General features: G+C 35.7%; 2 protein-coding genes across 8 annotated transcripts in view; one reads left to right on the top strand and one right to left on the bottom strand.

Moving 5' to 3' along the window:
- LOC121823128 (uncharacterized) overlaps nucleotides 1–24765 on the bottom strand; it is a 56861-nt gene that overhangs the window by 5278 nt on the left and 26818 nt on the right. For 2 of the 4 annotated variants that reach the window (XR_006064459.2, XM_076561512.1), the window contains 2 exons: nucleotides 21141–21215; nucleotides 5667–5993 (listed from right to left, as the gene is read on the bottom strand). Coding sequence is in view for 1 of the 4 variants with exons in the window: in XM_076561512.1 (XP_076417627.1) it covers nucleotides 5910–5993; nucleotides 21141–21215 (159 nt within the window). In the remaining 3 variants the exon portion in view is untranslated. Of the gene's footprint in view, nucleotides 1–5133; nucleotides 5994–12009; nucleotides 12128–21140; nucleotides 21216–24765 lie in introns of those variants that run through there. The other 2 variants (XR_013047916.1, XR_013047917.1) reach the window with 2 other exon arrangements.
- The window catches only part of Zng1a (Zn regulated GTPase metalloprotein activator 1A), a 49173-nt gene that overhangs the window by 4367 nt on the left and 20041 nt on the right, over nucleotides 1–24765 (top strand). For 3 of the 4 annotated variants that reach the window (XM_076561486.1, XM_042262067.2, XM_042262068.2), the window contains exons 3-9: nucleotides 2501–2597; nucleotides 4927–5018; nucleotides 9923–9982; nucleotides 11124–11161; nucleotides 16826–16872; nucleotides 19184–19270; nucleotides 21851–21895. In XM_076561486.1, coding sequence (XP_076417601.1) covers nucleotides 2501–2597; nucleotides 4927–5018; nucleotides 9923–9982; nucleotides 11124–11161; nucleotides 16826–16872; nucleotides 19184–19270; nucleotides 21851–21895 — 466 coding nt within the window. Of the gene's footprint in view, nucleotides 1–2500; nucleotides 2598–2859; nucleotides 2961–4926; nucleotides 5019–9922; nucleotides 9983–11123; nucleotides 11162–16825; nucleotides 16873–19183; nucleotides 19271–21850; nucleotides 21896–24765 lie in introns of those variants that run through there. The other variant, XM_076561504.1, reaches the window with a different exon arrangement.

Raw genomic sequence — 24765 nt, 5'->3', positions numbered from 1 at the left:
GGAAGCTAGCCTGGAGTATGCAGTGTAATGGAAGCTAGCCTGGAGTATGCAGTACAGTGGAAGCTAGCCTGGAGTATGTATGCAGTACAGTGGAAGCTAGCCTGGAGTATGTATGCAGTACAGTGGAAGCTAGCCTGGAGTATGTATGTAGTGTAGTGGAAGCTAGCCTGGAGTGTGCAGTGCAGTGGAAGCTAGCCTGGAGTATGCAGTACAGTGGAAGCTAGCCTGGAGTATGTATGCAGTACAGTGGAAGCTAGCCTGGAGTATGTATGCAGTGTAGTGGAAGCTAGCCTGGAGTGTGCAGTGCAGTGGAAGCTAGCCTGGAGTATGTATGCAGTGTAGTGGAAGCTAGCCTGGAGTGTGCAGTGCAGTGGAAGCTAGCCTGGAGTGTGCAGTGCAGTGCAGTGGAAGCTAGCCTGGAGTATGCAGTGCAGTGGGATCTAGCCTGGAGTATGTATGCAGTATAGTGACAAAAGGCAACAAGAGAGACCCTGCCTCAGCCAGTCGAGAACCACCTCCCAAAAGTTTGACCTCTGTATACAGTCTGTCCACATCAAACAAGCCCTTCCTCCATACATAATAAGTAAAGTACATTTAAAGAGACTGATTGATGGATGGATGGATTGATGGATTGTGGTGTAAGGTTTCCTGTATGCTAAGAAAGTTCTCACTCTAGTCTCTCTCTGAGCTATGCTTTTAGCCATTAATAATTGGAAGATTTCTTTGTTTTTTCGAGACACAGTTTTTCCGTATAGTTTTGGTGCCTGTCCTGGATCTCACTCTAGCCCAGGCTGCCCTTGAACTCACAGATATCTGCTTGGCTCTGTCTCCCAAGTGCTGGGATTAAAGGCGTGCGCCACCAGCACCTGGCTGGAAGATTTCTAATAGTCCTTTTCAAGCTTTTTATTAATAGGTATTTTCTTGTACATTAGTTATATTTATTATTTCTTACTGGTTTTCTTCATTTTGTATGGTTTTGCCTTTTGCAACATCCTCAGTATTTTTTAATGTTTTATATAGCCTAGTATTATGTGATACTCTACCATCACCCAACTGAAATATGAACAGAAAATACATAGATGAAAAATGAAAAATTTTTTTCTATTTGAAACTTTTTTGGGGCATTGTTCCATTATATGTAAAACATCTAAAATCATTCTTATGATACACATCTCATGTATACTTATTTCCCAGGTAAACTTTACTAAGAGACTTTTTCATTTGAATAAAAGTCTAATTTTTTAAGTGATTACATGATACTTTGGCTAAAAACCTTTGTCAGAATGAAGTAGTGTTTTTATATATATTTAGAATCCTGTGTAACCTTAGAACAGAAACCACCAACTTAGTGAGGAATTAAAAGGAAAACAATCTCATAGGAGGTTGAAGAACATATGAAACCCAGTATTTAAAAAGCATATCAGTATATTTAGAAAGTTTTCAATGGATAAGAAGAAAAAATATTTTTTTAACAGTTCCTCGGTTAAGAGATAGAATTAGACAAGTTAGCGTCTGGAGGAAGGAGATGTAGTTATTAATTTTGGATTTGTCTTCTTAGAACTTAAATTATTTATTTAATATTTTATAAATATTTTATGTATATAAGTGTTTTGCCTGCATGTATGTTTATATACCACAGGAATGCCTGGTGACTGGAGAAGAGGGTGTTGGATCCCCTGGAACTGGAATTATAGCCAGTTGTTAGCTGCCATGTGGGTGCTGAGAATCCAGGTCCTCTGCAAGAGCAACAAGTGTTCTTAACCTTTGAGCATCTCTTCAGCCCCTAGTTGTTAAAGTTTTTATTTTTTTATTTATTTATTTATTTATTTTGTGTGTGTGTGTGTGTGTGTGTGTGTGTGTGTGTGTGTGTATGGAGGCTCTTTGGAGGCTAGAAATGGACCTTGAATCCTCTGGAGCTGGAGTTATAGGTAGTTTTCAGCTATCCTATCTAATGTGCAGTGTGTGTGTGCTAGAACTGAACTCTGGTGTTCTGCAAGAGCAGCAAATACTTTTAACCACTACCCAGTCTGTTCAGCCCTTGTTTATTTACATTTTTTAGATAAGGTCTCACTGTGTAGCCCAGGCTGATCTGGAAATTGCCCAGTTGTATCTTAGATCCTTCTGCCTCAGGCTCCCAAGTGTTGGGGTTGCAGGTGTACACCATGCCTGGCTTATTTAAATCTTAACAGAGAGAAAAGTGAAAATCTTCTAGAGTACCATAATTTGAGTATTTACTGAATTAAATACTGACTTTAGGTTTACTTTTTGTTGTTCAAAAGAAGAGAGATTCTGGCTTGCATCACTGAAGAGTCATCTATATTCTTGAGACTTGTAAGCTGTTAATAGAATTTGAAGTTTTGTGATTGATTTAGAGTTATGAAAGAGTACATGTTCTAAGCTATAGTTTCTGCATTGGAATCTACTCTGTTTCTAAACATCTTCCTCTTGTTTCTGCTTGGCTAGTGAACATAATCTAAAGGCTGCCTGTTTCTGTTTCTAGGAAGTGCAGTAGAGAAATCCTTATCTATCAGTCAAGGAGGAGAACTCTATGAAGAATGGCTGGAACTTAGAAATGGTTGCCTCTGCTGTTCAGTGAAGTAAGGAGCACGTTTACTGTGTGCTTGTTGACTGACTTAGGATGTCTCTTGATTATATTTCCAGCTTTGATTTTTCTGTGTACTTTAACTGAATTTACTTACATAGCTTGTACCATTGTATTTTTGGATAGGATATACATTCATTAGATTGTGCTTTCTTTAAGTGTTTTTTGCTATTATTTTCAGTTTGTTCTAATGTTCTTATTCTTTCATTGAATTTTTTTTTTTTTTTTTTTTTTTTTGGTTTTTCGAGACAGGATTTGTCTGTGTAGCTTTGGAGCCTGTTCTGGAACTCCCTCTGTAGACCAGGCTGGCCTGGAATTCACAGAGATCCACCTGCCTCTGCCTCCTGCTGGGATAAAGGTATGCACTACCAATGCTGGCTTTTTCATTGAATTTTTAAAAATTATTTTCAGAGTCTTATTTCACATGTTAAAAAAAAGATTATTTTGAATTTAATGTGTCATTTATCTTATTTCCAAGTATTCAACCTCTTTTTTTTCTTTAAAAAGTTTTTATTTTATGTGTATTGGTATTTTGCCTGCATGTATGCCTATGTACCACATTCATGCATGGTGCCCACACAGTCCAAAGAGGGTGCTGAATGCCTTGAAATTGGAGTTACAGACAGTTGTAAAAAGCGAATTGAACTCTGGTCCTCTGGAAGATCAGCAATTGCTCTTACCTACTGATTCATCTCTCCAGCCCCTAAGTATTCCGTCTCTTTCAACTAAAAAAATAAGTTTACTCTTGCCGGGCGGTGGTGGCGCACGCCTTTAATCCCAGCACTCGGGAGGCAGAGCCAGGCGGATCTCTGTGAGTTCGAGGCCAGCCTGGGCTACCAAGTGAGTTCCAGGAAAGGCGCAAAGCTACACAGAGAAACCCTGTCTCGAAAAACCAAAAAAAAAAAAAACCAAAAAACAAAAAACAAAAAAAAAAAAATAAGTTTACTCTCATAAGAGAGAGTAACTGTGGGCTGGGAAATGTCTGTGGTAAGTGCTTCCTACAGAAGCTTGAAGACCTGTGTTTAAAACCTCATTATCAACATGGAAAGTCAGGTGTGGCAGTGTGAGCTTGTAATCGAGTGCTGGGTAGACAGGGAGACTGGTAGATCCCAGAAGCTTACTTACTGGGCAGTCTAGCTGGTGAGCTCCAGGAGCAAATGAGAGACCCTGTCAGAGAAAAATGAGGTGGGAAGCCATTGAGAAAGACACTCAACATTGGTATCTGTCCTCTGCATGCACACATGCCTACACATGCAAACACAAAAGAAAGAGGGAAGACTCAGCTAGTCCTGGTGACACAGATTCGTAATCCTAGCTACTTGAGAGGCTGATGCAAGAGGATCCCAAATAAAGGCCTACCTGAGCTACCAAGTGAGCCAAAGCTAGCCTGGGCAACTTAATGAGATCCTGTCTCAAAATAAAAAGTAAAAGGAGGACTGGGAACGTAGCTCAGTAGTAGTGTGCTTACTTAGCATATGTGTGGCTCCGTGTTCAAATCCCAGTATCAACACATAAACACACAGAGAAACAGAGAAAGAACCTTAGGTTAAGTTACTACTTAAGTTTTCATGGGCAGTTTCTTTTTAGTTTACTAAGCTACCATTGGTCCTAGAAGAGTACCTGAAATAAGAACAACTCAGATAAATTATCTGATAAACTCTTGGATAAATGATAATTACTACACGTGCTATTGATTTTTCTATATTATAGTGAATTAAATTTCTCCTGCATTATTTACAATCGTAGATGTTTGAAACTGAGTCAAACTTTTTGGAAAGAGGAAATAGTTATAAAGATTTTTTTTAACCAAAAGGCACCACATTCAATACTTACCTTAACTTTTGGTATTATGGGAATGAAAAACAGGTAATAAAAGTTTGTAGTCCCACCATTTGGGAGGCAGAAGCAGGAAGATTGACAGTTCCAGCCCAGGTTGACTGCATAGTGAGAGGCTGACTTTTTTTTTTTTTTTTTTTAAGAAAATTACAATGTACCCTAGTTCGACTAGAGTTAAAAGGTATGCAGTGACAATATCCTCCTTTAATTTTATTAAGAACTACTCTAGACAATAAATTTCATCATTATTTATACTGGTTTTCTTTTATAAAGCTGTAAAATAAATACTGACTTTTGTTAGATAACATCCCCTTTGCTTTTAGGTTTTGTTTTGTTTTTTGGTGTGTGTGTGTGTGTGTGTGTGTGTGTGTGTGTGTGTGTGTGTGTGTATGTGTGTGTGTGTGTACCTGAAAATATTTTTGTGTTGTGTTGTGACTATTTTAAAATGTTTAGGTAGTCAGTTATTACTATGTTTTTGGTATTCTCAGGGACAGTGGTCTTAGAGCTATAGAGAATCTGATGCAGAAGAAGGGGAAATTTGATTACATACTCTTGGAGACCACTGGACTAGCAGATCCTGGTAAGAAATGACATTATTAGTAACCAGCATTTAGTTCTTTGATACCTTAGAGAAATAGTTAAATGAGATTAAAGCCTTATTTTTGCATATGTTTGTGTGATGTACATCCATATATGTGTGTGTAGCCAGATTTCTAAGCTGTCTTATTAAATAAAAAACACAGAGCCAAATATAGGGATGAAAGCCTTAGATCAGGAAAATAGGGAAAGCCACCAGCCAACCTTACCTCACCAATTCTGCAGCTTCCAAATGCACAATTTCCTGTCTACCCAGGCTTTATTGCCTTGCTGTTCTGCCCTCTCACTGGCTCTTAGCCCAGCTGCCTCACTTCCTCTTCCTACACAGCTCTATCACTTTCTGTCTGTCTGTACAGACCTCCAGGTCTCTATGGTTGGTACTGGGATTAAAGGTGTGTGTCACCACGCTTGACTCTGTTCCCTGGTGTGACTTGTGTTCCCTAGTGTGGCCTTGAACACACAGAGATCCTGCCTGCTAAGGGATTAAGGGCGTGTGCTATCACTGCCTGACTTTTGTGTTTAGCTAAAATGTCTTGCTATTTCCTCTGATCTCCAGGCAAGCTTTATTTATTAATGAACAAATAAAATATCACCACATGTATGCATATTCAAATGTGTGTGGGATTTTTACCTTGGGTATTGACGATGCGTAGTCTCTCAATGAATTAAGAGCTGAGCTTGTCACTTTTGCTGGTCTGGCTATCCAGCTTGTTTCAGGAGTTCCCTATCTCCACCTTCTCTTTGTTTACTTCCCCATGAAGAGTTACAGGTGACTGACCGTGCCCACCAGCTTTTCCGTGGACAATTCGGGTCTAGTCTTGGCTCTTGCTTTACCTGTTGAGCATTTCACCAGCCCTAAAGCTTCACTGTGGGTTTACTTTTTGTTATTGTTCAGGGGAGGAGAAATTCTGGCTTGTGTCCTGTAAGAGTCATCTGTGTGCTTCTTGAGACATTTAAGCTGTAAATAGAATTTAAAGTTGTATTAATTGATAGAGTTATTGACAGGAATAAGTTATTTTTATAAAGATTTATTTTTATGTTGATGTATGTGTGGGTGTTTGTATGAGTATGTGCCATATGTATATAGCATATGGTGCAGATATATGTGCATGCAAAACACTAGTGCACATAAAATTTTTTTAAAAAATAACTAGATCCCTAATGTTTACAAAATACATCAAAAGTCACTAGGGTCAGGCCTCAAATAGTTATGGTCTGGTAAAAATGTGGGAATTTGTTTTTCTTTTTAGCCATTTTTCCCCTATACTTTAAAGATGTTTTCATTTTTTTTATTACTGTAAATATTTTTTCTGTCAAATTATTTGGTTCTATATTAATGAGACCAATTTTCTTCATAATGAATTTTATTTTGTTCTTTTAACTAGTCTGATTTTCTTTTTTAAGTCATACTAATTTGTTTATATATTTATGTTTACAAGGGAAGGGGGCTGGAGGGGGTGATGGAGGCAGAGGGAGAGAAAGTGAATGACTGTGACTAAAGAGAGTGAATCTGAATGTATATGCTGTGGTACACGTCTGCGGGAGTTGACTCTCCACCATGGTGGCCAGTTGTCTCTCTTCACCATGTGGGTCCTGGTTTGGCAATGTGCACCCTTGCCTGCTGAGCCATCTCTCGGGCTTCTGATTTCTTTTTTACTGCTTTTGAGTACCTTGCACATCCTAGGTAGGTTCTCCACCACTAAGCTGTGCCCTTAGCCCTATTTTAATTGTTCTGATTTATCTTTTGCAGCTATGTTTACTCTGATAATCTTTTTTTTTTTTTTTTTTTTTTTTTTGTCTTTTTCCCAGAGCTGAGGACCGAATCCAGGGCCTTGCACTTGCTAGGCAAGCACTCTACCACTGAGCTAAATCCCCAGCCCCTTACTCTGATAATCTTATGCTTTCCTTATGTCAATAATTGCCCTCATATTTGTTTCTTATCTGTTTTTTACTATTGTAAATTAATTTCTTGGTTAAACAATAGTGATTTTAAATTGATTCCAAATATATTTCATTAGTGATACAAAGCCTCAGAATATTATTTTGCTCTTTTTTTGACCTTCAAGCTTGTTTTTGTATTGTATTGCTTTCATATTTTTTCTATAAATAGCTACTTCAAAGTTTTATTTGATTTCTTAAATCGTTTCCTTGCAGAATGAATCCTTTGACATTTGTTGTGCTATTAAGTTACTCCATTCTTTTTCCCTTCCTGGCATTTATCTGTATTTGTTTTCCTCTGCTGAAATCACATATGTACTTTTGTACCCCAGATGGGAGGTCAGATGACTTTCCTTTACCTGTGTGCATTGATGAGGAATTCCTTTTAATATCTTCACTATCTTATCCTAATTTTTTTTTTTTGAGCCCCAGTTTGAAAACTGGGTATTATTGGGACACCTGAAATGAGAAGCTAGTGGAAATGAGTGACCAGACAGACAGATGAGGTAAAATGGCTATTAGCTTCTGCCCTCGAATATCCAGTGTGGCTATCTTGGGTTTGTTCCACTCATCTGGTAGTGCATAGCCAGCCCTTGCTGTGGGGCATCATTAGACCTCAGAGCTCTTGTTCCTTTTGTCCATGGTCCCACAAAGCAAATTCCCCTGACACAGAAGTGACTAAAATTTTTATTCTTGAAATATTTATGGTTATCATTGACCCCCCCCCCCCATTGCTTTCCAGTTAGTCCTACGTCTTGCCTTTGGGGGAGATGTTTCTGATAAGTAGTAGGATTTTGTAAACTGTTCTTCTGCAACCTCTCTTGTGGGTGGAAATTGAGTTAGTAAAGACCACAGTAACACACTGTCTTAGCCAGGTTCTTTTGCTGTGAAGAGACACTATGGCCACAGCCACTCTTATAAAGCAAAGCATTTAACTAAGGCTTGCTCACAGTTTCAGAGGTTTAGTCCATCATCCTCTTTATCAGGAGCATGGCAGCACACAGGCAGACACGGTAGCTGAGAATTCTACATCTGAATCTGAGGGCAACACAAAGAGCGAGACCCTGGGCCTGGCTTGAGCATTTGAAAGCCCAACGCCCATCCCCGGTGACACACTTCCTCCAAGGCCACACCTCCTAATCCCTGTCAAGTAGCACCGCTCCCTAATGACCAAGCATTCGACTAGATTAGCCTGTGGGGCCGTTCTATTCAAACCACCACACTCACAGAGAACTTTGTTTCCAATTTTGACTATTACACTTTTAAATTTATGGTTAGGGAACTGATCTTTTCTTATTATTTGGTTGTTCTGATAACATTTTGATATTTTAAACATTTTTTTTTTATCAGGTTTTGAAGAAGGGAGATTCTATAATGTAGTTCATAATTTCTCAGCCTTGACACAAATGATGTTTTGGATGACCAGTCAGTCATCTTCTGTGAGGGGTGTATCTTGAGCATTATAAAATGTTTAACAGCACCCCTAGTTCTGCCTGCAGTAGCGTATTCCTAGAAGCAACCAAAATTATCTTCAGACATTGCCTAATATTCCGTGGGGAGAAGAATCACTTACTCCATTCCCTCATCTTTACTGTTCCTGAGCACCTACATCTATAGTTCAAATAGTTCTTTCTTGTGCATCCTGTAAGGATTGTATCAGATGTAAATGATATTTAGAGTAAAAACTGTAATACACATTTACAATTCATCCTCTTAAGAAGTAAGGCTTCAAGCCATTTATTTGAATAAAAAGCAGTAAGGTTTTAAAGTTATGAAAGTATGATGCTAACATACCTATGTCTTTGGCTAAGTAAATAAATTAATACTTTTTTGTATCTTATTGTTTGGTGTCATGATGTGCTAAATTTACTTTCTTTTCCTTTATTAATTAAAACCATGTTTTTAGCCAAGAAAGTGGAAATAATTCTTATTGGCAATTCAGTTGTTTCTCGCTTAGGAGACTGACACTCTCCAGTTCTTAGCTAAATAATTGTCATGGTAAAGTAATTTCCTTGAAGAGGACAGACATTGATTCTGCTCCTGTTACTCACAAATCCTATTTCAGTCAAATTGGAAAACTATTAAGTTTTTGGGAAAAAATCAATAGGTATCAGGAAACCATTAGATCTTGTGGCCCTTGCTATATCTTGCATGAGTAATCACTGTAAACAGCTGACAGGTGTTTCACTGTTGACACAGAGTGATGCTTAGCAGGACCACATCTTGTCAGAGGAGGTAGACAGCTTTAGACAGTGGAATGAGTTCAGTTATCCTTGTTTGCCCCTGTGCTCATTCTTTCAGACAGCACCATCACTAACTGGGACGGGGATGCTTTGAAAACTCAAATGCTTTCTCTTGCTGTCAGTTCCTTTTCCTTGTATCGTGCCACACTAATCAGAATGCGTGGTTTTGTGTGAAACCAGTTCCTGTCAAAAACATTTTAATTTCTCTCTTAGAAATAATTTTTCTTCAGATGCAAATTTTATGTCCAATACTAAGTAAATATATGACAATGAATACCACCAGCAAACTTGTAATTTTTCTTGTTATTTGATTTATTTGGGGCAAGTGATTTTTGGAGTTAATGTGTTTTATTTGCTTTTTCTTGGGAAGAATTTATTATTTGTAAATTGTATGATAATCATATTCAGGAAATAAAAAATGGCATGTATTTTCAGCTATTATGTCCAATTTTATTTCACAGTATATATTGGTAAATTATCTTGGCATCAGTAGAAGCATGATGTGTGATGAGTGCTAAGAGTTTATTGTTTTTAGAAGTAGGGAGAGGAATAGAATGCAGTCAGATCTTGAAAAGTCCTATCACTGTAATTCTCATAAAAAGATTGACATATAGGTTTAGTTTAGCAACTGACTCCACTGGTGAAAAATAAGACTGATAATCATGTTTTGCAATTTGAAGAATATTATTATATTATGTATTTTCAGGTGCAGTGGCTTCTATGTTTTGGGTTGATGCTGAGTTAGGGAGTGATATTTATCTTGATGGTAAGCTAAAATAATTTCTTTTGTTTTTAATTAAGATTTATTTTATGGTTGCACTCATTTTGTTTATATTGCAGTTTTAATTCCTACAACATTGTTCTTCTCAAACTTGTTTAATTTTTGATGAATCAAATTTTTGTTCATAGGGGTTCTAAAGTCCTAGACAGTGATAAAACCAGACTGTTAGGTATTGCTCTCAACTCTGGTTCAGGATTTCTACTGAGACTTTTCTTTCAAAATGCTCCTCCGTAGATTGCCTGTGTCCTCCGTTGCCATGGCACACATAGTATAATGCTAAAGCTTTGTAGTTAGTCAAGAAGACAATGGAAAGATCATATTCTTGCTTTCATTTTTCCTTGAAGATAAGATTTCAGAATGTTGTACACATACATACACAATGTCAGTCTGTATAAATTTATAAGCTTGATACTACCTTCTTAGTGTAGCAACTATATTCATTTCTCCTCTTTATATTTCTTTAAACTAGTCATGTAGACTATAGGGTAAGAATCATTGAATCTAGGTTTCATTAGGCAGATATATATGTGTGTGTGTGTGTGTGTGTGTGTGTGTGTGTGTGTGTGTGTGTGTATCATGTAGCTTGTTTCATAGATATCACATTATACTGTTACATTTTTCAAAGTGATTTGACATATATTCAGAAATTACTGAACTAATTGATCTTTTGAGAATTTAGCTACTAGCAGAGGTTAGGAATATAATGTCCTAAGATGTCTCAGATTCTTTAAACAATAATTTAAACACTTAGAAAAGCCTCATTTTGACTGTGAAAATAAAAAGAGCCTGTCTTGTATAATTTGTCTTATTTCACTATATATTATGGAATGTGTCTTAGTTCGGACTTTAAACTTTTAAATACCAAAGAAGTTTTATTGTTGACTTAATTTTTAAATTTTATAAATGTTCTAGTTTCTTAAAAACAGAGCTAGTCATTCAATATATATTTGAAACATTTTTGTGTATTCCTGAGATTGAGTTAGTTTGCCATATTGATAAGAGAAAAAATAATTTATTGAATAGTATTTGTGAACTAAAGGATGTTTTTTTTTAATTTTCCTTCTCAAGTATAGTTGCATAAAACTGATAACTTTAAAGAGTAACTAACATGTTTATTTCTTTGTAGGTATCGTAACTGTTGTAGATTCAAAGTATGGATTAAAAGTAAGTTGAGCAAATATAACTTGCTAATTGTCAAGGAGTAGGAATGGAGGAGTTGGTTGTATTGTTTTCTCTTTCTGTTAAATTTTTCTTAAGAAAAACCTTTTTCAAAATAATAGTCCAAGTAAAAGATACACTTTGATTGTGTGTATTTATATTATTATTATGTAGTTTTTTTGTTTGTTTGTTTTGTTTTTGTGTTTTGAGACAGGGTTTCTCTGTGTAGTTTTGGAGCCTGTCCTGGATCTCACTCTAGACCAGGCTGGCCTCGAACTCACAGAGATCCACCTGCCTCTGCCTCCTGAGTGCTGGGATTAAAGGTGTGTGCTACCACTGCCCGGCATTATTATGTGGTTTTAAACATAGTATTTATTTTAGTCTGGTTTGGTGTTATGATAAAAATTGGAGTTATTATAATGTTTTATAATAAGGTTGTAGGGTCAGTGTAAAGTTTGGATATGTGTTACTTGTCACTAGAATCCATTTCCACTACAGAAAAAAAAAATCAGCTTAATAAAATATATGAGATCTTAGTTTTTGTTAAGAACTCTTAGCAAACATGAACTATAAATTAGTTTTTTTAAACAAAATACTGATTTGTTTAATGTTGAAAAAAATAAATATTAGTGCATAATAAGAGATTCTTTATTAAATGATACTCAGTTGTGCTTTTGCCAACTGCTGAGGTCTTTAAGAGTGTATTTATTTAGCTTCAATTTATAAAATGCACTGAAAATGCTTAAAAGCTTATTGCTGCATAAGATAAAATGGCACTTCCCAGATTTCAAGTGAACTGAGAAAATTCTTCAAGAAATGGAAATGTTGCACAGGGCATTGGAGAATAAGCTTACCTCTGTCCTAGCGCCAGTCCTCCACCCCACCACCTGGCGGGCATACGGGTTGGAACAAGCAGTCAGTTCATGGAGGCTGAGTATGGTGGTGCACACCTTTTGTCTCAGGAGTTGGGAGCTAGAGACAAGTGGATGTCAGTGAGTTGGAGGATAGCATGATCTACATAGTGAATTCCAGGCCATCCAGTGCTATATATAGTGAGAACCTGTCTCAGGAAACAAACAGAATTTCTTGGGAGTTAAAAATCAGTGCTTAAACATTAGTTGGGTGTTTTACCTTTTGATGTATCTAAACTTAATTTTTATGTTGGTCCTTCTTCCAACTCTTCAATGAAATGATGTTGTGGGAACATTTATCAAGTCTGTCCAGATGGCTGTCAGTCTACTTTACTGGCCCTTTACACCCCCAACTCTCAGTACCCTATTGAGACATTTGAATCCTGTTCTAGAGTTTACAGTTTAAACTTATGAATGGAATAGGACTCAAAGGAAGTTTGCAAATATTATAGTTTTACTCAGAAAAATTCTAATGGCTCTGTGTGTGTGTATGTGTGTGTATGATGGTCCTACTGTTTAGCCAATGTAGTCTTGAATTTGGTAGGGAACCCAGGCTGCCCTCAAACTTATAATCCTTCTTCTAGATCTCCTGAGTGCTGAGATTATAGTTGAGGGTCAACACACCTTGCTTAATAGGTTTCTTCTAAAAATAATAGTTGTAATTTGTTAAAAAAAAAAAGTCTTTAAACATAGATTTAACTACAGACATTCAGAGCTGGGTAAGAGGGAGGGAAGAAGAGGAAGGGAGAGAAAGAGAGAAACAGACTGACTTAGAAGAACACATATACGTATGCGTGAGTGTGCACTTTTCAACTGAAAAAAATGTTAATGGCCATTTTCAAATCATATTTTAAGAAAATGTAAATGGAGATAGTAAAAAAAAAACCCACTAGAAAACTTAAATTTCCTCATTTTGAACTTTTTTGTTTGTTTTTTGAGACAGGGTTTCTCTGTATAGTTTTGGTGCCTGTCCTAGATCTCACTCTGTAGACTAGGCTGGCCTCGAACTTACAGAAATCCACCTGGCTCTGCCTCCTGAGTGCTGGGATTAAAGGTGTGCGCCACAGCCACCTGGCTCATTTTGAACATTTTTATAGGTATGTTTGAATTAATTTCCTCTATAAGTTGATTAACAAATTTGGGGTACATAAGATAGCAGCTAGGACATTTCATTGATTTTTTTTTTTTATAGACTTAACATGCTTTACCTAAAGTCAAACTCTAGTGTTTTATACTTACAGAAATAGTTTTATATATATAGTTGGATATAGAGAGGAATTACATAGAATCTTTTACTGGCATGATAGAGACCCCAAAACAAAGCAGTGTTTTGAATAATGCAAACACAGTATATGTTTAACCCCTTGCCACTTTGATAAAACCTCTTAAATTATTAAATCAATATACCTACACAAAACTGACATACTGTCAGAATAATGGAAACTTTAGATTTTCCAAGTCAGATGTCAGATAAATAACTTTGCCTTTATATAAAGAATTTGCCAACTTGTTCAATTCCTCTGGTTGCAAAGCTTGACCTCAGTAGCTGCTTGTGATTCAGAGAATTCTGAGGCAGTACAAGTAATGACAGTTGGATAATGGGCAGCAATTTAAGGGTGTCATGCTTCACAGAGCCAGCCCATCACAAGTAAAGCTGAGAAATGGTACCCTGTGGCCAGCCAGCCAAATTGAAACTGAAGTGGTAATTGATATCATAGGCTATCACTCTAATGGGATTGTCACCCATTGATCTGAAATATTCATTTTTTAATCATGGGCAAAGAATTGGACAACTTAAAATGACAGCTCTCTATTCTCAAGGCTTGACATCTAGGCACTGACATTGTTCTTTTCAGTTCTACAAATGTGACAGCATTTAATGCAATAGAATCAATGAATGAAGTTTACACATAAAAGGTCAAGTAAGAGGTTCCTTTCTGAGTCTTCTGTTGTATTGCACAAGCCATTGAAACAATTCAGTAAGAAATCAGTTTGGCTTGGAAAAGTCCAGAAAAATAAATAGACTGACATTATGCCATAATTTTTTCCAAGCTGAAACCACATTAGATGTCTAACCACTCCTTGTGAAAAAACAAAAACAACAACAAAAAACCATGCCGCTATTTCTCTCCTTTTTCTTTGTCTGATGTCTGACATCTTTGACATTGAATTTGTTTCCACTGTGGTCAGCACACAGTTCTTTCTTGGTTAATGAATTTTTAGACCATTTTGATTTATTTTCTTTGTTTGCTCCTGCTTTTCTTTATTTCTGCAGGAAAGAACTCCTGTAGCCCTTCTTGAAGTTGTGACTATAGTAGTAATTTATTTTTAATGATTTCTTTTTGTTCCCCATCTTTATTGAGCCATAAGCCACAAATAAACATTGTATAGATTTAAGATATACAATTTGCTACCCTGATCTGTCTGTGTAGATATTCTAAAACATTGTGAAGCAATCAGATACTAACCTTGTCCACCCACTTACATAGGTACCAGTGTTTGATACTTGGGAAATTTCTGTTATTCCATCCCATAGGCCTAATTATAGTTGCCATGCTGTAATTAGCTTTCCAGAATAAATTTCCAGAACTTACTCCTCCTGCGAAATTAGAACTTGTGTACATTGGCTACCATCTCACCTCCTTATTTTGTTTGTCGTGGTAGGGCACATTGGAAGTTTGAACCTTTACTCTTTGAATATGTTGGTTTGTTGGGTTCATTAGTACTAAAATTATTATTGCCTGTTTTGAAATATAAACAAAAGCTACAATCTCTAGCAGAGATGAGGAATCCTTTGGAGATAGGTGATTTTTTTTTTTAACTTTTATAAAACTTTCATTGTATACCTGTATAGGTAGAATAGAATATCAGAATTTACATTTTTGTTATTTTACAAATGGAGGTCTGACTTATGACCAAATATTTTCTGCATAGCAAACAAGGTTTTGACCTTTTTTGTTAAGCTTGGCTTGGGGAAGTAGAACTTTCATAAGGGAAATGTAGGGCTCATGCCCGGAAAAAGAAATGTTAATCTACATTTACTACTTTTCATATTTAGAAAGCTTTCATATGAGCATCGGCAGGGCATTTATTTCTTTCTGTAATTATCACATGTACTTGTAATCAAGTTGTACATATTGGCAGGCTTTTCTTTTGGGAGTTTTTAGGGTATTTTTGTTTTTAATCTCTTACCTGTCAGAAGGTAATCAAATGTTAGTCTCTGAGTAAAAATTTATCTTAGATAAATGACTCAAAACATTGTAAGTTGCTTTGTGAAACTGCCAAGTTTTTAAAATTCCATTTAAGCAAAATTTTAAAGTCGTTAATTTTAATATCTTTTTTACATGTTACAAAGTCACAATCAGATACATCTATTGATATGCATGCAAATGAAGCTTCCAGTAGAGCATCTTAAACAATATTTCAGTTTTAAAGAATGTTGTATAGGATCATCCAGATGCAGATGTATCATTTTTGACTGCTTCGTGGAAAGAGATGTGTTGCTACATGTGTATAGCATTTTTCAAATAACAGAATTTATGTGTCTATTATGTCAACAAATGGTTGTGTTAACTACAGTTCATTTATAGACTGTTCCAGGGACTGATGATAGCTTTATTCTCTAGATGCAGAGTATATAATGCTAAATGGATTTGTTAACAATAAGAAGCCATGAATAATTATGAAAATATTAATATTACACTTGGTCCTTTAGCGTGGAATAATTATTGATACACTCTATGGTCTGTGAACTCTGTAACTAGGGAGTGAGTATGTGGTTGAATTTATAAAATTGGATTAAAAAAGGAAATGACTATGTCAGTATCATGACTTGTTCTGATTGGTTCTGTTGTACCTAAATGGTATTTGGTAAACGTTTAGAAGAAAAAAAGATCACCTCTGTAGTCTTAACCAAGTCTATTAAATAATCCTCAGTGTGTCTTAAATCCTAAGCTATAATAATCACCTCCCCATGAATTGTGAAACCGGCCTGAGAAAATATGATATAATTTGTACATAATTCTACATATGCTCTTATGTAAGTATTAAGTAACATTCTAAATAAGACTGGTTGTACATGGCATAAAAGCTTTTAAAAAAGATTTTAAATTGTGTTCACTTTACTTCTATCAGGTGTACTTTTAATAAAAAATAATCTGGTGGTGGTATGTAAAACAGTATTCTGTGATGATGAGGGCATTAGATTTAAGTGTTTTTATATATGTAAATGAAAATAGCTACTTCTCATGTCATGATGCCTAAATGAGTTAAAATGTTTTAAAAGTGAAATAATTTATTTTGGTTGTGAGTCTAGCTTTTAACAGCTAAGCCATCTCTCTCTCTAGCTCCACAATTAAATATTTATAAAATTCTATTAGAATGTAAAATGTTAATATCGAGTTGTCTGTAGTCCTCAGTAGCCAGCTTTTTGTTGTGATAGAGAGTCTCTGTTGAGAGGTAAGGTGATAGGTTGAAAACATTAATTTACAGAAGACAGCCCCTGGTAACCTTATGGCATAGATGACTTCAGGATATAAATAGTATTGAGAGAAGGGCTGCTTCTGGAGATGAAAAGTACCTAATGGCCTTCTAAGTCAATTATAGTAACTAACTAAATCTTTCTGCATTTGTATTTCATAATGGAACTTAAAGTCTCATTAAGACAAAAAAACAATAGTTTTAAAGTAAAATATTTTATGTTGACACTAGATTTTTGTATTGTATTATAGTAATTGTTTTAAAATTTTGTTTTGTTCAGCATTTAACTGAAGAAAAACCTGATGGCCTTGTCAATGAAGCTACTAGGTATTCATATTTAAAGCTTATATTGATTGCTAACCAGCTAGAAGAAGATAAAGTAACATAAAAACAAACAAACAAACAAAAAACCTGAAAAACAATATGAAGATAGTTAAGGCAAACTTACTTTCTTTTCCTCCCACACATTATTGCTACCTGCCCATCACGGACTCATAACTAGCATTTTATTTAAACCATTTATATTGTGGGGATAGATGAATGGTGGGCACAGGATGTAGTTGATTTTGATGAACTTAGAAGATTCTTAACATTTAGAAGCATTTTATTTTCATGCCACTTCTCTGGAATTGAAGATGGTTAATTTGCTCCCTTAGACACTGCCTCACTCCTCACTTGGTACTCAATACAGAGGAACAAATACTGAAAGACTTTTGACTTGGCACTTAAAATGATTTTTAATAACTTCTGTATTCTTAATTGTTTTGACTGTAGACTTACAAGTATTTAAATTAGTTTTCCTACCCTAAGCATATTTTCACTAATGGGATGTAGGTTTTGAAACCAAATGTGCTGCTAGGCTTAAGAATGAGGCCTCCTGGGATTTGCTACAGATGATCCCAGCACAGGACATAAAGACTGTAAGCAAATGAGTCCTTGTTATCTTGGAGTTTGATAATTCTTTTGTAGCCCTTCCTAAATATTGTGTTGTTGTATAATTGTGATTTAAATTAAAATTAATTTAAATAGGATTACAACTTTTTCCTCACAAAATGGTTATTATAGAAAATATACATAAGTCAAATAGAAAATATCAGAAAGTTGTGAATTCCGTGAAAGATTAAATGGAAGGTCTCCAACTTAAAGACTGTAGCTGTTAATATTTGGAAATGTGTGCATTCTGTTATCCACCACATCAACTTACTTAAACAGAAGTAGGATTACGATATACAGTCTGGAGTTATTTTTTTCAATTTTGCTTGTGTTCTTATATTTATATCTTAACAGAAATAGAAACTAGTAGTTTAGTCATTAGAATTTCCTGAAGAATTGAGAAAAATAATCTGTTATGTAGCATTTTATCAGTTAAAGTCTTTAACTAGGATTTCTGTGTATCTCTTTTACAACAATAATACACCGCACAGAGGAAAAGATGAGTAGACGCCAGTGCAAAAATACAGGCAACAACATAAAGACCTATATGGCAACATCAGAACCTAGTGATTCTACACCTGCAAGACCTAAACATACCACGACAGAAGAAACAGAAGAGATCAACCCTAAAAATGACTTTAAGAAGATGATAGAGGCCCTTAAAGAAGAAATAAAACATTCCCTCAATGAGGAAATAAAAACTTTCCTTAAAGAGGAAATGAAAAACTACCTTAAAGAGGAAATAAAAACTTTCCTTAAAGAGGAAATGAAAAACTCTCTTAAAGAGGAAATAAAAACTTCCCTTAAAGAGGAAATGAAAAACTCCATTAAAGAGGAAATAAAAAACTCCCTTAAAGAAATGGAAGAAAAAATGAACAAAAAATGGGAAGAAATCAAATCAAGCCAAGAAAAAGCAATTAAACAGATGAAAGAAACATTCCAAGATCTCAAAAATGAATTTGAGACAATAAAGAAAACACATGCTAAGGGAATGCTGGAAATAGAAATCCTGACAAAACGAACAGGAAATACAGAAACAAGCATAACCAACCGATTGCAAGAGATGGAACAGAGAATCTCTGACACTGAAGACACGATAGAGAAAATAGATTCGTCAGTCAAAGAAAACACTAAAGACAAAAAAGTCATAACACAAAACGTCCAGGAAATTTGGGACACCATGAAAAGACCAAACCTAAGAATAATAGGGATAGAAGAAGGAGAAGAATACCAACTCAAAGGCACAGAAAATATATTCAACAACAATAATATTCATAGGGAAGATATTTACATAAGATCTTGATATATTTTTAAAGTATAGTAATATAAAGCAAATTTTTTAATGTTAAGTGAACTTTTTCTCTGTATTTCTTTGAAAATCATGGTAAATTTTGCAATTTTTATCAAATAGGCTATCCTTATTTCTGTCATAAGGGATATCTGGATTTTATACTTTTCTTTAATAACACACACACATACACCATGAATTGAAAATTATTCTCTGATTTAAAAACTCTGGAGGCTTATCTTTATAGAATTAGTAACAAATAATTTTTGGATGAGCTTACATAGTGATATATGAAATTCTTCTGTAGAATGAGTAGATTGGGAATAAACTGAACCCAAGCTAGTTCTTAATTGAAATGTTGTTTCTAAACATTTTTGTGATTTCTTAACATTTTTCTTCTGTTCTTTGCCTTTTTAGGCAAGTTGCTTTGGCAGACATGATTCTTATCAATAAAACAGACTTGGTTTCAGAAGAGGAGCTAAACAAATTAAGAACAACTATCAGGTACAGTAGACAGCATTTGACTATTGTATATTAAAAGCCAGAAGAAAGAATGTTGGAGGAGATAGGTATGTTTACCTAAGTGTGTCAGTCTGTACATATATTACACAGCACCCCATCTTTATGAACTGTTTTTATATGTCAATTAAAAATAAACCTAATTCACTTTTAAAGAACAGTGAAAATTATAAGTATGTTAAATGCCTTCAGATCTAAATTTTAATATGTAAAATATTTTTTACGATGACTGTTGCTCTATAGAAACATAAAATAAGATTCAAGGTTGACTGACTTCAAGGATCATTAAGGAATCACATATATTGTTCTTGACTAATTGACTGTTAAATAAATAGGAATGTATGAAATAATTCACCAGCGCTTGCAAAACAAAGTGCAGAATTTTTAGGCTGATATTCTAGGCCCACTAACTCCCTTTATAAGATTTCATTTCCTGTCTTTTCTTTGACTCTTTCCTAAGGTCAAGCCTCCATAACACCCTAAGATGGTTAATTCACTTTTTCATGTATGTGTCTTACCAGGTCCCACCCACTCATAATGTTTTCTCAATTGCTGGTTTCTGAGTCCATCCCCTCCTTTAGAGCCTATTTTCTCTTTTCCTCCCATTCCTTTTTTTTTTTGGTTTTTCGAGACAGGGTTTCTCTGTGTAGCTTTGTGCCTTTCCTGGAACTCACTTGGTAGTCCAGGCTGGCCTAGAACTCACAGAGATCCGCCTGGCTCTGCCTCCTGAGTGCTGGGATTAAAGGCATGCGCCACCACCGCCCAGCTTCTTCTATTCCTTAATGAAGTCTTCCTTACTCAAATTTTGTCTCTTCCACTTGAATCCTCCTTGATTTTATTGGTTTCCTTAATTGTCAACAATGACTTGTCTTCCAGCTTGCCTTATATCTACATTGCCTATGTGCACAACTAATTAAAATAGAATAATATGAATCATACTGTTATTAATAAATAGCCATCAAAATTATTTTGGAGAGTTCCATTCCTTTTGAAACCAAAGGTGGACTTTTCAAATGAGGGTAAAGTTCAGGGATTGTGTCTTGAATTATTTTGTAAGACCTAAATTAGACACTGCCATATATTTCAGTAACTTTCCCTATTGGTCACTTTTAGTGACTATAGAGTTTTCTATAATGGATTAGCACTAGCATATTTAATAAAATTTTTATTACCTTACATGTTGACTATAGTACCACTAGTTTATATAGTATATGCTATAAAACTGAATCAAAAATATATCTCATTAAAGAGGTCATTTGTAGTGATTATGATTACAAGAGAAAGACATTTGTACTTTTTCTTTTATATTTTTCTCTTATTTTAATAATAATGTCCTTAGGTTTCACTATGAAAAGTAATGTCTCCTGTACAAGGCAGGTAATATTGTATAGTGTTTAGGAATATGGAATTGAAGTCTACTTTGGTTGCAATCCTTGTTCTGTTTCTCACTGTTCTTAGGGGTTTTATTTAAGCTTCTTAAACGTCATCTTCAAAACAAGATTTAAACCTATCCTATAAGTTTGCTTTAAGTGGTGCAGGAGACGTGTGAAATTGCTGGTGAGCCATGCAGAGTGCCTGGCACTTAGTAAGTGTACAGGAGACGTGTGAAATTGCTGGTGAGCCATGCAGAGTGCCTAGCACTTAGTAAATGTACAGGAGACCTGTGAAATTGCTGGTGAGCCATGCAGAGTGCCTGGCTCTTAGTAAGAGTACAAGAGACGTGTGAAATTGCTGGTGAGCCATGCAGAGTGCCTGGCCCTTAGTAAACGCTTCCTGAGCTGTTACTACAATGGAGATTGGCTTCTTTGAAGAGAAGATTAAGACTCTTGTTAAGTAGTCCAAAAGTGAGACTTACCTCAGAGTTATTGTACACAAGAAGGCTTACCCGTGAGAACATACCCAACAAGCAGCACAGACTTTGGATATGTATCTGTAAAGAAAAGATAATTAATCCTCTAAAAATACATTGGTGTTCACGGTGTTTAAAGGAATTAAAGTGTCTTTTGTGGCATACAAAGGGGACCATTTTCCTTTATTTTGTGTTCTGTAGTCACCATTTCTACAAAGTATATGGGTTAAAATTGACTGTCATGCAAAAGTTTTTAGTATACAAGAACATTAGGAATCCCTGCTTCTTATGAATCATCTTTTTTCTTCCTTTTCTTTTTGGCAGTGCTGGGGTTAAACCTAGGAGTTTTATGCATGCTAGGCAAGCACTGTACCACCAAGTCACATGCTATGCAAAGACTGTACCACTGAGTCACATCCTTACCCCTTTCCTAAAGTGAAGGACCTTTTATAACTGAGAGTCCTGCCTAGCCTTCCAGTTGTATGGCAGGCTTTGAGTAGCAAGTTTTCTTAAATGCACAGCTAGATTGTGCTAGATTTGTGGTTTGAAGAGAAAGAATCTGATCCATAAAAAAATGCAAGTTTGTTTTTCAATTTTTACTAGTTCTGGTTACACTTGTATCTGTTTACTTTTATTTTTGGAATGATTGATTTTGTATGCTTTTTTAAAAAGTTACCATTTTTTTTTTAACCCTTTCCTTTTGCTTTTTATTTCAGATCAATAAATGGACTGGGGAAGGTTTTAGAAACTCAAAGATCAAGGTACTTTTTAAAGTTATTACTAGGACTGAAGGTACATGTGAGTTGGGAGATTGTTACCTAACATGAATAAGGCCCTGGAGTTGACTGCAGCACTCATAAACTGTGCATAGTGCACATACCTATAATCTCAGCACTTTGGATATATAGGCAGGAGGCTAGAAGTTCAAGATCAGCCTTGACTATGTAGGAAGTTCAAGGATGTACTGGGCTACATGAGGTGGAAGGAGGGAGGAAGAAAAGAAAAAAATATTATTAATACCAACAACAAGTAACTTAGCCTTTAGTTATTAAAAATTGATAACTTGATTGTGATGTAATAAGGACATAGATGCATTAAAGTCAGACCTAAATATTGTCTGAATACTCTTTACAAATTAATTTGCTATATTTAGTTAGTATCTTTGCTAAGAACTACACAGCTATGATACATAAATCTGGGAAAGCATATTCAGGAATCTTTTTGTTGTTGTTGTTTTTGTTTTTTGAGACAGGGTTTCTCTGTGTAGTTTTGGTGCCTGTCCTAGATCTCACTCTGTAGACCAGGCTGGCCTTGAACTCACAGAGATCCACCTGGCTCTGCCTCCCAAGTGCTGGGATTAAAGGCATGCACCACTACTGCCCAGCTCATATTCAGGAATCTTAATTTAAGGCCTCTAAGTAGGTTTTTAATACTTTAAAACCTTAGTGTTGCAAGAAACTGTAATAAGAATACATGGATTTTTTTATGTTTAATTTTAATGCATCTCTTTATTTACATCTTCTAATAGCTTCATGTAATTCTGTTCATAAAGATGTGCATAATCTTCTGAAATAGTTTTACTCTTTTAAAAGCCTCTGTGACCTGTACTTTTGTAGATTGAACTGTTTTCCATTGAATGCTGCATGATTTCAGAAAAGTTCAGTGCAAGGATATTTTGTTAAGCTCATGTTGGAAACAAGAGTGGCTTAGTAGCCAATAGACCCTTTTGAGACACAGCTGGCAGTCTAGTGCCACCCAGACTCTAGCTGAGAGAGCCTTCCATTGTCAAATTCAGAAGAAGCCTTAGCTGTGTGGCTTGCTGCAATAGCAAAGATTAGAGGTGCTGACAGACTGACAGAAGTGTGAAGCAGTAACAGAGGCAGCTGCTCTGAGCATGTGTGCAGCTGAAGAATGAATTTGGTAGTCATTTGCAGGCGCCCCAAATGCCTTTGGTGTGATCCTGCTATCCATGTGCTTCCAGATTTTTCATCTCTACTGTAGAAGTATGATATCTAACACATGATCTGAGCCATTCCTCAGTATGTCTTCTTCCTATCACAGTCTATATTTGTTTTTGCCTTGATTTTCTTTCCTTTCTAAATGACAGACATCTTCGTAACGCTTAAATTAGCTTTTAAGAATCATACCTATCAGTAATGGTGTTTCTCTTGTGACAGCATATATTCAGTTCATATTTTCTTTATTTCCACTTTGAAATTATTTATGTTCTAAATAAAGTTCCCTCTTTATTAGCTTATTGTGTAATGACTTCATTCATCATGTATTTGTAACATTTGCTCTCTTACAAGAATATTAATCATGCAGTGTTTATTACTTAAGAATGAGGGTGCAAGTGAAGAAAATATTTATCTTCTTGTTCTTCATTATCTGCTGTTGGCAGTGGATCTGAGACTAAAATAACATGTCCTTACTGGGAACACTGGAGTTAAGTTAGAGACCTTGTCCATGAAGATCAGCTATGCATAGGAGTCTTATTATTGGGTCATGAATCTTACGTTAAGTATTTCCCCAAATTCCTTGAGATATATGGCAACTTGGGCTTCCCAGTGTAGAAACTAGAGATTTAGTTCTTAGCAAAATAATTGGAGTCATTATTTATTTTTACCATTTTAATCCCGTTAGTATTTTGAGGTTGGCAGAAGCGAAAGTGCTATAAGCATGTATAAGCAAAAGCTCACCTTGACTTTGTAAAAACAGGAGTAAGAATCATGTGTGGGGTTGTCTTACTGGCAGTGTTGAAGTGGATTGGCAGGCAAGTACTAGTTCTAAGGGCTGCATAGACTTCCGAAGTAGGAGTGGACATTGGATGGCATGCATTCTTATCTTTTCTGGACTTTTTTAAATTTTAGAGATTCAAGTGAATTGAACAGAGGAAAATCAAAATGCAGCTGGTCAATAATAAGTTAACCATTTCAATTTTCCACTGGTTCTAGGCATTTCAGGGTGGGTTCAGGATTAAGGGACAGTTACAAGTTCTTTTAAGACACTGGTCATTTGGGAAAAACTGAGAAGTGAACAAGCAAAAAGCAACACCTTAGATATTCTTAATATATCACAACAGAAATATTGTCTGCACAGAGTTCTCTAAGAATAAGAAGGCAGAGAAATGACCATTCAATTTTTCTTGATGAAGAAAAACGGGAAAACTTAACTAGGAAAATGATTTGATTAGAGTCCTAAACAGTGAATGGATGTTTTTCCAGATCGCCTGGAGTACAGGTGATTTTTCCAGGTGTACAGAAGCCTTTTGTTCAGAGATACTATTTTAGAGTGACTAGGACACATGGCTGCATGTAGCTGAGAGGAAAGGTATAGCAGTCTTCCATAAAGGACCATGAGTGCCATGACACGTGGGATTTTCTGTCGGCAGCAAGGAGTTACTAAAAGATTTCACAGCAGTGAGACACTTGAGGGGTGGACTCACTGTGGTCTAGTGTCTGAAGTTTACGGCATACAGGAAGGTTGGAAAGACTTGGGTAGAGTAGGATGGGTGTGGGTTTAAAAAGGGTAATGAGAACGTTTGGAACCTTAGTGCTAGAGTTTAGCACCAAGTTTTTGGAAATACGGCAGCTGTGTGGACCTGGTGAACCCTGTGGAAAGACTCACTGAA

Source organism: Peromyscus maniculatus, chromosome 1, assembly GCF_049852395.1.
Source record: "Peromyscus maniculatus bairdii isolate BWxNUB_F1_BW_parent chromosome 1, HU_Pman_BW_mat_3.1, whole genome shotgun sequence".
Taxonomy (NCBI): domain Eukaryota; kingdom Metazoa; phylum Chordata; class Mammalia; order Rodentia; family Cricetidae; genus Peromyscus; species Peromyscus maniculatus.
Note: the sequence above shows the minus strand (reverse complement) of the source record. Positions and strands in the feature narration are given on the sequence as shown.